Source organism: Lampris incognitus, chromosome 2, assembly GCF_029633865.1.
Source record: "Lampris incognitus isolate fLamInc1 chromosome 2, fLamInc1.hap2, whole genome shotgun sequence".
Taxonomy (NCBI): domain Eukaryota; kingdom Metazoa; phylum Chordata; class Actinopteri; order Lampriformes; family Lampridae; genus Lampris; species Lampris incognitus.
In genome coordinates this window covers 9482241-9500273 of record NC_079212.1, presented here as the reverse complement: position 1 = coordinate 9500273, position 18033 = coordinate 9482241, and the positions used below count along the sequence as shown (strand labels likewise).

The following is an 18033-nucleotide window of genomic DNA, read 5'->3' as shown; positions in this document are numbered from 1 at the left end:
CGAGTTTTACAGATCGACCACATTGTGACACTTCAACTACACGGCAGTGTCCAGCTTAAAGTACTGTGCTCTACATCCTACACAGACACCTATGAGACAGACACACACACACACACACACACACACCAATCAGCCAAAACATTAAAACCACCTGCCTAATTTTGTGTAGGTCCCCCTCGTGCCGCCAAAACAGCTCTGACCCGTCAACGCATGGACTCCGCAAGACCTCGGAAGGTGACCTCTGGTTTCTGGCACCAAGATGTTAGCAGCAGATCCTTTAAGTCCTGTAAGCAGCAAGGTGGGGCCTCCATGGACCGGGCTTGTTTTTCCAGCACATCCCACAGATGCTCTATCGGATGGACATCTGGGGAATTTGGAGGCCAGGGCAATACCTTGAACTCTTTGTCATGTTCCTCAAACTATTCCTGAACCATGTGTGCAGTGTGGCAAGACACATTATCCTGCTGAAAGAGGTCACTGCCATCAGGGGGTACGGTTCCCATGAATGGTTGTACCGGTTGACAATGTGTAGGTAGGTGGTACGTGCACAATACACAATAACATCCACCTGAATGCCAGGACCCAGGGTTTCCCAGCAGAACATTGCCCAGAGCATCACACTGGCTTGCCTTCCCATAGTACATCCTGGTGCCATCTCTTCCCCAGATAAACGATGCACACACAACCGGCTGTCCAAATGATGTAAAAGAAAACGTGATTCTTCAGATCAGGCCACCTTCTCCCATTGCTCCATGGTCCCGTTCTGACACTCACATGCCTATTGTAGGTGCTTTCAGCGGTGGACAGGGGTCATCATGGACACTCTGGCCGGTCTGTGGCTACACAGCCCCATGTTCTGTGTGTTCTGACACCTGTCTATCATAGCCAGCATTAAGTTTTTTCAACAATTTGAGCTACTGTAGCTCTTCTGTGAGATTCGAACAGACGGGCTAGCCTTCGCTGCCCACACGCATCAGTCAGACTCGGGTAGCCATGACCCTGTCGCCGGCTCATCGGTTGTCCTTCTTTTGGTAGATACTGACCACTGCATACCGGGAACACCCCACAAGACCTGCTGTTTTGGAGATGCTGTGACCCAGTCATCCTGCCATCACAATTTGGCCCTTGTCAAAGTCGCTCAGATCCATACGCTTGCCCATTTTTCCTGCGTCCAACACATCAACTTCAAGAACTGACTGTTCACTTGCTGCCTAATATATCCCACCCCCACCGCCCCCCGCCTTGACAGGGGCCATTGTAACGAGGTAATCAATGTTATTCACTTACCTGTCAGTGGTTTGCTCATCTCTGTGTGTGTGTACACATATATTAGGGGGGTGGGACGATACTGGATCGGATACCGAATCGTTCGATACGGCCTTCACGGTTCGAGACGCTCTCCATTTCACGAGATCGTGCGTTATTAACGCTAGAACGACCGGGATTTCACTCCTACCTAAAACCACCACGGGCGGTCAAAATGACCGCCGGTTTTTAAACTCTATATTCTGTCAAGATAAATACCCAGTTGAGCTATTAACGCATTGCATGTGTTAGTATGTCAGTTAGGAAACGACCGACGCCAACATTAACATTTTAACAACTTAGATACTATAGCGAACTCAGGGGGCCGCCGGGACGCGAACCCGGATCTCCCACGTGACGGGCGACTACGTTACCAAGGCGACTACAGGTTCCGACCCGTTGGTCAACGGGCTAGCGAGTCTACACATCCGTGATGGCTACAGTGCTCTTTATCAGACAATTTAAAGTCGCCGCTGTCCAACGCCTGTAAATACCGGAACGCGTCGGCGGTAGTCATGGTGGGTCTGACACGGCGGCTTTACCCAGGCACGTTAGAAATAATACCTGAAAAACCAAAGGGAAAACACGTACGGCTAACCTAACAAACGCGACAAGGCCTACAAGACGCGAAATGTACAAAAACTGAAGGTTGCCAAGGAAATGACGTGAACAACACGCGTCATAAAGGGACGTGAGGCGCAAATTACGCGCGATCATTTTAACCAATCACGGTCGTTCTGAGGCGGAGCTTATCGTAACTTCTTCTGTTGCGTAATTGATCTAAAAGTCATTTTAATGCAACTACATGCAGGCACGGGCGCAAGTCCACGAATACCGGGACGGCATCCAGCGCTTTACCGGTGCCCCCGTCCACAGTGGTGGAGTCAGGAAGGGCATCCGTCGTAAAAATTTGCCAAATCATTATGCGGATTGACAAGACCACACCGGATCGGTCAAGGCCCGGGTTAACAACGACCGCCATCGGTGCTGTGCCCTCACAGGGTACCGATGGGCACTATCAAATCCGCTGTGGCGACCCCTGGGGAACAGGGAACAAAGCCGGAAGAAGAAGAAGATATGCAATTTCAGGAGCATTCAGGGGGCGGCAGGTCTGTACCCCCCCCCCCAAAAGTTATTAGACTTTGAAAATCCAAAAACGGTCAAAATGACCGCCTTGGTCGTTCTAGTAGTTTTAATAGTTTTACAGTAAAGCTTTTTTTTTTTTAAAGTGAAGCTTGTTACACAAGATGGCACAGTTTGGTTTAAACGTTTGCACTTGCGTTACGTTTTAATACGTGCCCCGATAATGCCAAAATGTTGGGTCTCATTCTTAAAACAAATGAAAAATAGAAAACTGCGGTGGTGTTTTGTCTCCTGCTTACCGAGACGTCCGCTGTATCGTACTGGATCCAAATCCTGAGCCCTGAATCGTCAGACGCATCGAACCGTGAGATTTGTGAATCGTCCCACCCCCTAAATAAATATGTTTACACACATATAGAAGTATTGCTCATACAAAATGGAAATACCCGGTCCGATTTAAGTTGTCAACACAAAAGTGGGCAATGCTAATTTATGACATTTTCGGTGTGTTTTTAAAGATAATTCTTAACACATCAAAATCATTTATTTATATTGTGACATCACAGAGAAGGACTTCTATATGGATTACTTCCAGAAGCCACTGCACGTGTGTGTATTTTCATCCTCCATTGATCATTTCTTTTTTTGCTGCATTTTGAAGTATATTCTTTGTAATGTCAAGTATTAAATAAATAGAATGGAAATAATTCTCTAAATCTAAAGGAGTTGAATCAAGTGCAACTGGACTTGGTATATACCCGTGAAGAGGTTTCGCCTCTCATCCAAGAGGCTTCATCAGTTCGTGCCTTTCTGACTAGACCAAGCTAGACTAGCTTGGTCTAGTCAGAAATGGATATAAACCAAGTCCAGTTGCACTTGATTCAATTCCTTTGGATAACCATGACCTGGATGAATGAGAACATTCACAGACAAATTCTCTCAATGTTACTGTCTCAAGTGAAAATGGACGTGAATGAGACTTTGCTTTATACTGTCCGTTATAATGGCACTGGGACGGACACTGGAAGAGGGTTCTGTGGGAGTGTTAAGTGCCGGGCAGATGTCATCATAACAGCCAGTCAAATGCACCATCTAGTGGTATTCTACATTATCATAACAGGCAAACACTGTGCATTTAAAGTTGCATCATATGTCGTATAAACTTCCAAGACAAAGACATTGTTCTTCTCTTCTTTCTTTTTTTAAACAATTTATTTACATTTTTTTTTTGTTCAACCTAAAAAAATAAGACATACTGATGAAACAAACAGAACACTTAAAAATTGCAAGGACAGTAGTCGAGTAAAAATACCATTATTTGTCACCCAAACAAATGTTGAATGTGGACGGTGTCATGTGCAATCGAAAGGGAATACCAAATGAACTGAATCGCAACAACAGAAAAATGCTCATCACAGTCACTGATGTCTGGAAGTGACACAATAACAAAAACAGAAATGAAAAAATTAAAAGTGTAACCAAAATAAGTCATAAGCAGCTTCAGGTCCCAAGAGACATTGGCAGTAATTTATACATGATTTCACTGCTATGACATTTAGTTGTTTAAAATATATATATATATGTTCAAAAAGAAACAGGACTTTTATACTTTTAGACTATATTTGAACGGTCTGTTGAAGAAGTAAAAAAAAAAAAAAGTCAGAGTGGGTACAAGTGAATATTTTACTCTGAGTAAGGTTTTGTCTAGAATTTAAACACTTTAGTGTTCCAACATTTTCATGTTGTTTGAATAAACAAGGTTCGATTGTTCTTTATGAACGTGAACAAAAAGAACTACCGTTGGGGGTTGACTGTGTTTTTTATTCACTCCAAATTTGGCGGCATCTTCAATTTTACTACAAATTAGGCAACTCGACGACTTCTGCATATGACACACTGAATGTTAATTTAAAGTTAAAGAAAAGGGCTCAGCATAGAACAGAAAGACTTTCCAAAATATAATCCACAATCATACATACCTAAACTGATTTCACCAGAGTAGTACCCAAATGAAATCTATCACAACAAGAAAAGAACCAGTCATAAATTGCTTGTGAAAATAAAGCTTAAAAATCCACCTAAGATATGTAAAAGGGTAAAATTGACTTAATCTACATTTAATTCAATCTTGAACAGTTTTCTCAAGTCATGAAGTCTTTCCCAGAGCAGCAAACAGTACTAAGACTCTCTAAGATATTGTCTGGAAATGAATCCTGGAGAAATTGCGATCAACTTAGTGAAGAAGGAACATAATAAAATGTCCTTCTACACTCAGTGCTGTGCATATTAAAATAGCTTTTAATTTATTGTAAATAAAAAAGCTCTAAATTTGATTGATGAAAGCATAACTGAACACTGTGCTGTGGTTCAAACCATTGATAAGTGTTGTATTGTCTCACAGTTGGAAGGTGAATTTACACTCTCATTAAGAAAATGGAGCGGCTAAACGGCACAGCGACTGATGTGGAAGTAAAATGTTCACGTTAAGAGCAGTACAGTTTGCCCACATTTTCAGAATGACGCTGCTGTTCTTTTTTCAGGTTCCCAAATTCTTTGAGCAGTCCTGTCTCAGAACAGGTACTTCCGGCACGAGTCCGACCCACACCTGCACTCAACTCGAATTCGCTTTTTCGGAGAACTGGGCAGTCCTGCTAGACTGAAACTGGAGTCCATTCTGGTGCTCTCTGTGTCCACAGGATCAACTGGAAGGACAGCAAAAAGCCCATGCTGCTGAATTCCTTGTTTTACCGCATGTCTTTTACCTATCACTGAGATGTGTTAGATATGCAAACAGCAAGCTGTAGAGAAGCACTACATTGAATTATAATCAATATGCAGCAGCTACTTTTTATTCCATTTACTCTTTTGTAAAATCCAAAAATTCCCTGTAAAAAAAAACCAAACCTCCCATTCTTAACAAAGAAAATCACAATTTTAACTGAGCCCAATCAAACCACAAGTGAAAAGCGAATGACTGCATAATCACCTGAAATGTTCAACTCGTACACACATGCTGTGGAATCAAGCCATTTTGATCAGAATGGGGGAAAAAAATCAGACAAGCCAAACCTTTGACAAACTTTAATCTTATACCTCTTTTGACTGACTGCTGAGCTTTTCTCTGGGGGTGTGGGGGGGGGGTGTATTCTCTTTGTGTATTGGACCTCTTAAAAAACAATAGGCTTCATCTCCAGTTCAACCTAGGGTTTAGTCTGCTGACAGATTTCAATATGTCAAAGCATTAGGGAATTAATTCAGATTAAAAGTTTTGCCTTATGAGCATAACGTGAGCTAAATTGAGGGATTGAGGAAAGGGTTAAAACTAATTTTATGAGCTGGATTATTTCACGAGGTAAACACTGCTGATACTTACATGTTATATCATACTCCAGAAAAGCAGAATATTACACATAGTACTTTTAATGGATTACAGATCTTCTTAGAACCTCGCTTAAAATGAAGCTCTGAAAACTGAGTTTTCTAAAATGAAGCCCATATTTGAGTTGCCATGCATTAGAAGTAATTTGAAGGGATGTCAGTTATGTTTAGGCAACGATGCCAACTTCCCTCCTCACATGAATGGTCATCAAACTGACGCACAGGATTATCTTAACACTAGAACGACTGGGATTTCACTCTTACCTAAAACGACCATGGATGGTCAAAAATGACTACCGCAGTTTTTAAACTCTATTTTCTGTCAAATACTTGGGGTCAACTGTCCAAAGTAATGGGGAGTGCAGAAGAGAGGTGAAGAAGAGAGTGCAGGCAGGGTGGAGTGGGTGGAGAAAAGTGTCGTGGGTGGAGAACAGTGTCAGGAGTGATTTGCAACAGAAGGGTACCAGCAAGAGTTAAAGGGAAGGTTTACAAGATGGTTGTGAGACCAGCTATGTTATATGTTTTGGAGATCGTGGTACTGACAAAAAGACAGGAGATGGAGCTGGACGTGGCAGAGTTGAAGATGCCAAGATTTTAATTGGGCGTGACGAAGAAGGACAGGATTAGGAACGTGTATATTAGAGGGACAGCTCAGGTTGGACGGTTTGGAGACAAAGCAAGAGAGGCAAGATTGAGATGGCTTGGACATGTGTGGAGGAGAGATGCTGGGCATATTGGGAGAAGGATGCTGAATATGGAGCTGCCAGGGAAGAGGAAAAGAGGAAGGCCAAAGAGGAGGTTTATGGATGTGGTGAGGGAGGACATGCAGGTGGCTGGTGTGACAGAGGAAGATGCAGAGGACAGGAAGAGGTGGAAATGGATAATCCGCTGTGGCGACCCCTAACAGGAGCAGCTGAAAGTAGTAGTCTATTTTGTCAAGATAAATACCCAATTGAGATATTAATGCATTATATCTGTTAGTATGTCAGTTATGAAACTGACACCAAAATTAAAATTTCAACAACTTTAATACTATTTTTCAGATAAATACCCAATTGAGATATTATTGCATTATATCTGTTAGTATGTCAGTTATGAAACTGACACCAAAATTAAAATTTCAACAACTTTAATACTATTTTTCAAACAATTTAAAATGGCCGCTGTTCCAACACCTGTAAATACTGCAACATGTCAGTGGTAGTCATGGTGCGTCTAATGGCGTCTGTAACCAGACATGTTGGCAATAATCAAAAATCAAATTTATACTATTTCTCTGCACTGGAGAATGCTAGTTTTTTTTTCTAGGACAGAGCAACGAACTTCATGAAGGAAATTATGCAACCAAAACACGTCATAAATAGTGACATGATGCGCATGATCACGTGCAAATTGTGAGCACTCATGATGTCTGCTCATGGTCGTTTTAGGTAGAGCTTATCATAACTTTTTTGTGCAATTGATCTAAAACTCATTTTAAATGCAAATTAAGGCAATTTTAGGAGAATTCGGGGAGTGGCAGGTCTATCTTTTTTTCCACAAAGTTATTAAACTTTGAAAATCCAAAACGGTCATAATGACCGTCTTGGGCGTTCTAGTGTTTTAATTCAACTGGTGAATGACTGTTGGGTTAAATGCGAGATGTATTTGATATATGAAGAAATAAATACAGACAGGGGGACGGCATAGTTTCCTATAGAATAGAAGGACAAACAAAAAATGACAGTTCTGGGAAATCTCCTAAAAAATGTCACGTCACAAATTAAGTTGTGCAGAACCTTTTTCAGCCCCGGTAACCTCTGCAATACCAACATTTATTCATGCCGTTCAGCAGATGCCACTGACAGATATAACTGAATAACTGAGCACTTACTTTGCATCTTGTAGTCAAAGGTGAGCTCCTCTCCGGCCCGAATAGCCCTGGTTGAAAACAGTGCTATTCTGGGAAGCCTCTCGTCAAGGTTGTCAATGAACACATTGTACACTTGCAAATTGGGGTTGCACTACAAAAAGAGACAACACAACCTCTCATCAGGATTTCTGCACACTTTAATAACTGAACTGTTTCAATACTTAAGTACTGTGCCAGTAATGACATTTAACAAATTAAGATCGGTGGCTCGGTGTTGATGAAGCCCCACACCATTACACCACCACAACCAGCCTAGACTGTTGACACAATGCAGGTTGGGTCCATAGTTTCATGCTGCTGGTGCTGACCCTACCATCTGTGTGCCTCAGCAGAAATCTAACAGTCTTAAGGCAAGGCAATAATGGTAATAATAATAATACATATTATTTGTTGGCACCTTTCAAAACACTCAAGGACACCTTACAGAACACAAAAAAACCCCAAAAAATAATAATAAAATAAAAAACAAGCAGCACTGTATCAGACAGCGTAAAATCAAAACAAAGCAGGGCAGACAATAAAAAGTTAACACGACAGGTAAATATAAAATCAACATCTGCACAAAACTCAGTGAAGCGTGGATCAGACTGAATATGCCAGTTTGAAAAGGTACGTTTTGAGATGGGATTTGAAGGTCAAAAGAGAGTCAATGTTGCGAATTTCTTGTGGGAGAGAGTTCCATAGACGGGGGGCAGAACGACTGAAGGCCCCATGGTAGTCAAGCGGGCCGATGGCGTAGTGAGTTGGAGACAGAGGTGTAAAAACCAGGTCCAGAAAGTAAATGTCCAAACCATGTATTTGCTCCAACCATGTTACTAAACCATCTGATTTCATTAACTAGTTTTCCCTACCTAGTTGAGGAGTGCTGTTGACTAGAATATGCTGGTGTACAGCATGAGTGGAGCAAATACATGGTTTGGACTTTTACTTTCTGGACCTGGTTTTTACACCTCTGGTTGGAGAGCAGAAGAGGATCTGAGCGTGCGTGAGTGCATGCGGATATGAAGGAGTTCGGAAAGGTATGAAGGAGCTAAGTTATAAAGGGCCTTAAAAGTGAGGAGCAGGATCTCAAAGTCAATACGGTATATAACGGGAAGCCAATGGAGTTGCTGAAGAACATGAGTGACATGATCTATGGAAGGAGTTCTGGCAATGATACGGGCAGCTGAATTCTGGACCAGTTCAAATTTATGAAGACACTTGAGGGGAAGACCAAAGAGGATAGAATTACAGTAGTCAATACGGGATGTAACCAGGGTGTGAGTGAGTATGGCAATGCTCTTAGGCGTAAGTGACGGCCAAAGACGATTAATATTGCGTAGGTGGAAGTATGCAGACCGAGTAACATTGTTGATGTGGGCTTCAAAAGATAATGTGTTGTCCAGGATGACACCAAGGTGATGGGGATACTATAGAATTGTCAATAGTAAGAGAAAAACTATCAGTTTTGGCCAAAGTAGATTTAGTGCCAACTAAAAGGACTTCAGTTTTATCACTATTAAGTTTGAGGAAGTGGTATGAAAACCAGGATTTGATTTCTAGTAAGCAGTCAGAAAGGGAAGTGGGTGGAAGAGTGGAGGTATGTTTGGTGGATAAAGCTGGGTAAGGTAAATTTATTTGTATAGCACATTTCAGTATCAAGGCAATTCAAAGTGCTTTACATAAAACATAAAAGGCATTATGAAAAGCAACATAAGGCAATAAAAAGACATATACAAGAAATAAAAAGAGTAAAAGATGCAGTGCAGTATAAGATGATATTCAAAAGCTCCAAATTTTATTTATCCATAGGCAGTGGCAAACAGGAAAGTCTTCAGCCTTGATTTAAAAGAACAAAGTTGCAGCGGACCTGCAGTTTTCTGGGAGTTTGTTACAGATATGTGGTGGACAAAAACCAAAAGCTGCCTTTCCATGTTTAGTTTTGACTTTGGGGGCAGAAAGCAGACCTGTCCTAGATGATCCGAGAGGTCTGGACGGTTCATACTGTAGCAGAGGATCAGAAATGTATTTTGGCCCTAAGCCATTCAGTGCTTTAAAAACCAAAAGCAGTTTTAAAATCAGTTCAATTCTTTGACGGACAGGGAGCCAGTTTAACGACCTCAGGACTAGAGTGATATGATCCACTTTTTTGGTCTTAGTAAGGACTCGAGCAGCAGCATTCTGAATCAGCTGCAGCTGTTTGATCTAGTTTTTAGAAAGACCTGTAAAGACACTGTTACAGTAGTCGAGTCGACTAAAGATAAATGCATGGACACGTTTTTTTAAATCCTGCTGAGACATAAAACTGAAGCCAGAGTCAGCTAATAAAGATTTGGAGGCAAGCGCAGAGACCCTGAAAAAAAAAGAATAGATGCTGAAGCACAGTTTGAAAAAACTAAAACAGATGCAGAACTAGAAGTGCTACAGCTACAATGTGAGGCAGAAGTAACAGCAGCAGGAGCACAGGTTTTGGAAATGGCAGAAGGTTTGCAAGTTACAGATGAAGCTGCAGCAACAGAGTCTGAAAATAAAATAGAACGTACAAGTGAATATGTCCGTTCACAAAATGCCCCGAAACAATGGGCTCACTCCCCACAATCACCTGTGCGGGCCCATCCCGTATAGAAATGGACAAGAGCTTCATAATAAAGCAGTTACATGCAGAAGATATCTTGCAACCATCATTAGGTAACCTTAAAAAGAAATTTAAACCAGCCGATGATATATACTTACCTTTGCCAACAAAAAAACCAAGACAGAAATCAAATGGCCAGAATCCAATTCCAATAGAAACAGTCAACCATACCAGGGTTTCCGCTAGGATTTTTCCTTGCCGGTCCAATGTCCGGAGAGAATTTATTTTACCGGACAAATGTGAACCTTACCGGACACGTTCAAAAACAGTTTGTTACAAATGCAAATATAACAGCCTACGCTTAGGTTGAAAAAATAATGACAAAAACCTCAAATCGGTTTATTTATTTAATGAAGATTACATATTAAACAAAACGAACTGTAACGATTGTACAAAACAAACAATAGCAAAACGCTCATAACCAACAGAACACTCGTAACATTTAGCCCAGACTACAATAGCAAAACACTCATAATTAACAGACCACTCGTAACATTTAGCCCAGGCTATATATGATATGGCTAGCAGACATTTTCGTTCTCTCCGTTTTTTTATTACGGCAAACTCCTCTGCTGCCAACTTAAAATCAAAGGTGAATAAGGTGGTAGTATCGCGCAATTAAAGAGCAGACCCCTATGGTGGAAAAGAGCACTGCAGGCTGTTAATGGGCTGTTTCGCTGTCAAAACAGAAATGTCAAGGTGAGGGATAGCCAACGTTATATCTAGGCTATGTTTTTTATGTGCATGCCTACCGGACAAGTTTTTATTTTTCCAGTTTTTCATAAATTTGACCGGTCAAAAAGCGGTACTTACCGGCTAACGGAAACAGTGAACCATACTTACCTCAACACATAGTATACTAGGCACAAGGCTATCAATGCCTAACAGGGTAGTAGTTCTTCAAGAACTACTACCGTGTTACTTGCTCGTAGCACTTATTGTATTCACTCAGTAAAAAAAAAAAAAATCTCTCACACACTTTTACTTTAGCACTGGTTTTGTTCTTAGATGCTTGTTTAGAGAGAAGATGCACTTATGACCTCTGATGACTAGCAGTTCTCCTGATTTCCTACGTTAAATGCACTTATTGTAAGTTGCTTTGGATAAAAGCATCAGCTAAATGACTGTAATGTAATGTAATGTAATGTAACACATGAACGAACAATTTCAACCATACACTCCTGAACGAATGAACATCCATGCTCAGCCCTATATCCCAAAACAAGTTTCTCTAGCCATCCCAACACCTGTAGCGGAACCCTTGGCACAGTACTTAGCCAGACGAGATCGCACAACCTCAGGTTTGTACCAATTTGATGACAAGCCCCAAAACTACCGCACATGGTATGCATCGTTCACCATCAGTGGCACCTACCATGACACAGCCATGCATCCTGGCCCACCACCTCAAATCCCAAAGGCTCCTTCACCGCCTCAAGAGAACAGCAGGGAGGAAGAAGCTAATGCTAATCTGGCTGTTGTTAGCTCAAGCTGTATAGAGGTTTGTGGCGGAGGCCAATGGAGCTGGCCCTGTGCAAAATCTGCCTTACAAAGGTATATCCAAAGGATACTAGGAACAAGGCTATCAATGCCTATGTGATAATGGATGACCAGAGCAATCACTCACTGGCCAAAACGGAGTTCTTCAACCTCTTTGGTTTAGAAGGCAAACCATTCCCGTATCAGCTAAGAACCTGCTCAGGTTTAGTAGAAAAGTCCAAGAGACGTGCCAAAGGATTCCAAGTCGAATCTCTAGATGGCAAAGCGGTCATTTCTCTCCCACCTCTCATTGAGTGTAGTGAGATCCTGAATAATCGTTAAGAGATTCCAACACCAAGTGCCGTGCTACACCAACCCTGTCTCCATCATATTGCCAAACACCTCCTGGAACTAGATCTGAATGCATAAATTCTGTTGCTTCTCGAAAGAGACATTTTGAGAGTGCACAAGGTGAGACAGCAGATTAACGGGCCGCACAATGCTCCGTTCGCAGAATGCCTAGACCTTGGCTGGGTGGTAGTGGGGGAAGTGTGCCTGGGAAATGTTTATAAGCCAACGGTCAACAGCTTCAAGACCAATGTGCTGGAAGACGGTCGTCATTCAATTTTTCAACCCTGCACAAGCTACATGCATGTCAAGAGAACGCAGGATAGCTTCAACTGAGCAGCCAAAGCTACAGAGGAGATGCTGGGAAAAACAATGTTTAACAGAACGGAACATGACAACAGACCTGCTCCATCAATTGAGGATATGAGCTTCCTGGACAGGATGGGTTCTAACGTCTACAGAAACAATGAGAATAGTTAGGTTTCCCCAACGGCACAGTGACGCAGTGGTTAGCGCAGTCGCCTCACAGTTAGAAGGTCCTGGGTTCGAGCCCCGGGGTAGTCCAACCTTGGGGGTCATCCCGGGTCATCCTGTGTGGAATTTGCATGTTCTCCCCTTGTCTGCGTGGGTTTCCTCCGGGGGCTCCGGTTTCCTCCCACAGTCCAAAGACATGTAGGTTAGGTGAATCGGCCATACTAAATTGTCCCTAGGTATGAATGTGTGCGTGTTTGTGTGTATGTCAGCCCTGTGTGACAATCTGGTGGCCTGTTCAGGGTGTCTCCCCGCCTGCTGCCCAATGACTGCTGGGTTAGGCTCCAGCATCCCCGCGACCCTGAGAACAGGATAAGCGGTTCAGAAAATGGATGGATGGGTTTCCCCACTCCCTTTCAGGGAACCACGCCAGTGTCTTCCCAACAACAGAGAGCAGGCTGTCAGCAGGTTCACGTCTCTGCAGAGAGTACTGAAAAGAAAGCCTGAAATGAAAGAACTGTACTTTGCATTCATGGGTAAGATCTTCCAAAATGGACATGCCGAGGTGGCGCCACCATTGAAGGATGATGAGGAATGCTGGTATCTTTCTACGTTTGGGGTATATCATCCTCAAAAGACCAACCAGATCAGGGTAGTCTTTGACTCCAGCGCTCAGTACTATGGTGTCTCCCTCAGTGACATGTTGCTAACCAGCCCGGATTTCAATAACACCCTAACTGGGGTTCTTCTCCGCTTCTGGAAAGAGAAGGTAGCAGTGTTAGCAGACATCCTATTCCACTGTTTTGATGTGAGGGAAGACCATCACAACTTTGTTTCTTGTGGCACCAGGACAACGACATTACCAAAGAGGTCATTGAGTAGCGGATGAAAGTCCACGTTTTAGGCAACAGCCTACTGCTGTGGCAATCTATGGTTTGAGAAGAGCCATTAGAGAGGAGCACAGCAGCATGGCGCTGAACCACTGCATTAGTGGAAAGACACTTCTATGTCAACGATGGCTTGATATCCGCACCAACCAACCATGAAGCAATCGACTTAATAAGGAGAACACAGTCCTGTCTGAGGGAATCAAACCTTCGTCTCCACAAGTTCGTCTCAAATAGCCAAACCGTCTTGAAGGCCTTTCCCCCTGAGGACTATGCAATGACCGTCAAGGACCTAGACCTCCCCAGAGAAATACTGTTCACACAGTGCAGCTTGGGTCTCCTCTGGGAGATATCCACAGATACCTTCACATTCCTTGTGTCGACAGAACCCACGCCATTTACTCGCCACAGGGTTCTAGCCACGGTAAACAGCACCTTCGATCCCCTGGGTCTGTTGGCACCCGTCACTATCCAGAGAAGGACTCTCTTGAGAGCTTACCTCTGAACTCTCAGACTGGGATACTCCTCTCCCAGAAGAAAAGCTTGACAAGTGGGACACTTTGCAAGAATCGCTCCAAGATCTCAGGCAGCTTCACGTACCATGTACTTACTCGAACATAGGGTTGGGCATCGAGAATTGGAACTGATTCCAAAATTCCGATTCCAAAGGAATCGTTAAAGTCAAATTTCGATTCTGCCTATTGGTTCCTAAATAAATTTCACTTGCACTAAAGTTAGTTTCAGTTTCCATGGTGGCGGCATGCAGCTTCCATAGTTTCCGCCTCCGCAAGTTAAATGTGCGTCATCATGGACCAGAGCCAAGCGGCAGTCGAAAGTGTGGCTTAATTTTGCCTTTAAAAATGAAGGGTTGGCACAGTGCAATGCCCGTGGCAAAATTATTTCATGCAAGGGAGGATGCCCAACAAATGTGGCCAAACACTTTCACCTACATGGTGTATAAACTAACCAGTGTACCGTGTTTGACACGTTGCGCCGGTCTCCATGTTCAGCCTCGGCGTCCTCTTCAGCCAACCATGAGCAAACAGCAAGCAGCACCTTGTCACAATTGGGTAGGTGAAAATGAATAATGTTTGTCTTATTCGCAACAGCGAGACAGCAAACAACTTATACATGAGCGAATTGCGATAAACTGTATGCAAATACTGAAATGTGTTTTTCCTGTGACGAACGCTCATGTATACAGCCTGAGAAGGCAGATATGCTCATTTTTTCTATACAAGAACTGTTTATAATTTAAGGAGTTTAATACCTGGTAGTCCGGACCAGGGTGTGACTGTGTTGTTATTTCTTCATCTTCATGTATGAAGACTGTTGTAAATGTAAATATAAAAATGAGACTTTCACATGAATGAGCCGTTCTTAAAACAGAATGGCTTGTATAAAGTTTTTTTTGAATAAATTTTTCTTCTGTGAATGAAGCATGTGACCTGTTTTGACCCCGCCTCTCAAAGAACCGGAATCGAGAACCATTAAGAACCAGAATCGAAAAGCAGAATCGGAATCAGAATCATTAAAATCCAAACAATGTCCAACTAGTATACTCGAACATGCCACTTTTCAAGGCAGAGCACACCGAGCTACGTGTGTTCTCAGATGCCTTGACAAAAGCAATTGGAGATGTTGCATACCTGAAGACAGTCCAAAAAGATGGACAAACTGAACTTGGATTTGTCATGGGTAAGGCGAGGCTAGCACCCCAATGTGAACCTACTATCCCACGATTGGAACTGTGCGCGGCTGTCTTAGCCGTCAAGATTGCGGAGCTCATCCAAGTTGAGCTAGATGTCAAGCTCGATGCTATAAACTTCTATAGCAACAGTAAGGTAATCCTTGGTTACATCCATAATGTGACTAAGAGATTCTATGTCTATGTCCACAACAGGGTCCAACGTATATGCCAGTCATCAAAACCAGAGCAATGGCATTACGTTCACTCCGAGGAAAACCCTGCTGACCATGCGTCAAGGTCCCTACCTGTATCTCGCCTGGCGCAGACCACCTGGTTCTCTGGACCATCTTTCCTGAGATCACCATCCACCAAAAAAGGACAAATAAGTGAAAAATTCAACCTAATAGACGCGGAAAATGACACGGAAATCAGACCAGAGGTAAAGACTTAATACTTACCCGAGCGAGGAAATACTCAACCCAGACCGCTTCCAACGCTTTTCCAGTCCCCCCCCCCCCCACATCGCCAGATCCTGCAAACACACGAACAAAAACAGTGAGTGCAAAGGGTGGCACAGGTGCACACGTCTTTGCACCCCAGAGGAACTGGACCAAGCAATGCATGTTGTCCTTCAAGCATCACAAAGGTCAGCCTTCGCAAAGGAACTTGCAGCTCTCCAAGCGCAAAAACCAATTCCCAAAAACAGCTGTCTCCGAAAGCTCAGCCCTGTCATCAAGGACAACTTGATCCATATCGGAGGCCGGCTACGACACTCCAACCTGGAGACTGGTGAAAGGCATCCTATAATTTTGCCTAAAGTCAGCCATGTAGCCCTACTGCTGACATGCCACCATCACGAACAATTGAAGCACCAGGGTCGTCACATTACACAGGGAGCAGTAAGGGCAGCAGGACTATGGGTCTTGGGTGGCAAAAGACTCATAAACTTAGTGCTCCACAACTGCATGACATGCAGGAAGCTCAGAGGGAAGGTCCAGCAACAACACATAGCAAACTTACCTTCCAAACATCTTCAGGTATGCCCTCCATTTACAAATGTGGGGCTAGATGTCTTTGGTCCTTGGTCAGCTGCAGCTAGACGGACCCAAGGAGGACAGGCAGGAAGCAAGAAATGGGCCATCATGTTCAGTTGTATGAGTTCAAGAGCAGTTAATGTTCAGCTGATAAGAGTCCATGGACATATCGAGTTGCATAAATGCTCTCAGGCGTTTCTTTGCCATTAGAGGCCCGGTTAAGCAGTTGAGGTCCGACTGCGGAACTAACTTCATCGGCGCAAGCAAGGAACTCAGGATGGGCAGAAGCCAGCTGGACCCAAATATTCAAGGGTATCTTAGTGAGCAGGGATGTGTCTGGGAGTTCAACCCACCACATGCCTACCATATGGGAGGGCTATTGGGAGAGAATGATAGGCACTGCGAGAAGAATCTTGGATTCTATGTCGCTCCAACTAAACACTCACCTCACCCATGAAGTGCTCTCTACATTAATGGCGGAAGTCACTGCCATTATGAATGCCTGACCATTTGTACCAGTATCCACAGACCCGGACAACCCCGTGATACTGTCTCCATCAACGCTCCTCACGCAACAGACCAGAGTCCCACCACCCCCTGGTGACTCCTCGCAGAAGAACCTGTACATAAATAGTGGAGACAAGTCCAAGCTCTCGCAAATCCATTTTGGACACGCTGGCAACAAGAGCACTTACCTTGTTTACAATGCAGACAGAAGTGGACAGCACTTAGCAGAAACCTACAAGTCGGGGATATGGTCCTGCTCAGAGACAAGCAGGCTGAATGCAACTCTTGGCTTGTGGCTAGGATCACTGCCAAGTTCCCTGGGAAAGACGGACACGTCAGAAAGGTCAAGGTTAAAACAACCAACCAAGATACTGTAAAGACATTTCTCAGACCAACTGTGGAAGTTGTCTTACTTCTCCCAGAAGACAGACCCTGATTTGAACTCCTTGTAAACTAGGTTTAGTGACCTCACTGAGGTCAGGCAGGGAGTGTGATGTCTACAAGACATGTTGTTATTTTGTAATGTTAATTACTGCTTTCTAATGCTTTGTATTGAATTGTATCGTTTGTTAAAAAAATGTTTATAAAGTTAGTTCAAGCACATCACTTCCTGTCAGTCAGACCAGGAAATGCAGGGAAAGCCACATGCGTTAGTCAGTACATGGATCCATTCACATCTACACACAAGGACTGACGAATCAATGTCATAAGTTGTTGTATTTCATTATTTACATGTTAAAGTTCATATAGTAAGGGTTATTTGATGAAAATGTATTAATAAGTTAAGATTTAAAAACGTTGTAGTTACAAGTATATACAAGGTAGTTCATGCTTTTGTAATACTAATTCCAGTACAATTCTAAGTTTGTAAAAAACAACACAAGACTTAGTGCAGTTTCCTTTTCTGTACTTTTACTATCCTGCAGTTTTCACTCCATGTCATTGTGAAGGAGTTACCAGTAAACTACGACCATGACGCTTTCTTCATTTTGAGTTGAGTTTAGCTTCGGTGTTTAGTCTACGGTTCTTACACCCTTACGAGAACACTAAAATAATAATAGTAATAACAATATTAATAATTATCCTCGTGCGTGGGTTTCCTCCGGGTGCTATAATAATAATAATAATAATAATAATAATAACATAATAATAATAATCTGGGTGTTATAATAATAGCACAGATGCCCTAAGTGGAGAGAAAGAAACAACTCATCAATCCTGCCATTCATGTGGAAGACAAGAGCCTGCCTGAAAGATGAGGAAGGTGACTGTCCACTAGTGCTGGAAATTAAGCAGAGAATTAGGAAAGACTTTGCAAAGAGATA

At 42.9% G+C, this 18033-nt stretch overlaps 1 protein-coding gene across 1 annotated transcript in view; it reads right to left on the bottom strand.

Annotated features, from left to right (window-relative positions):
- Window positions 1-3626: 3626 nt before the first annotated feature.
- Window positions 3627-18033, bottom strand: part of LOC130107862 (histone-lysine N-methyltransferase SUV39H1-like) — a 33901-nt gene continuing 19494 nt past the window's right edge. The window contains exons 5-6 of the mRNA XM_056274640.1: window positions 7640-7769; window positions 3627-5090 (exon numbers count right to left, since the gene is read on the bottom strand). Of these exons, the coding sequence (XP_056130615.1) occupies window positions 4957-5090; window positions 7640-7769 (264 nt within the window). The 3' untranslated portion in view covers window positions 3627-4956. The remainder of the gene's footprint in view (window positions 5091-7639; window positions 7770-18033) is intronic.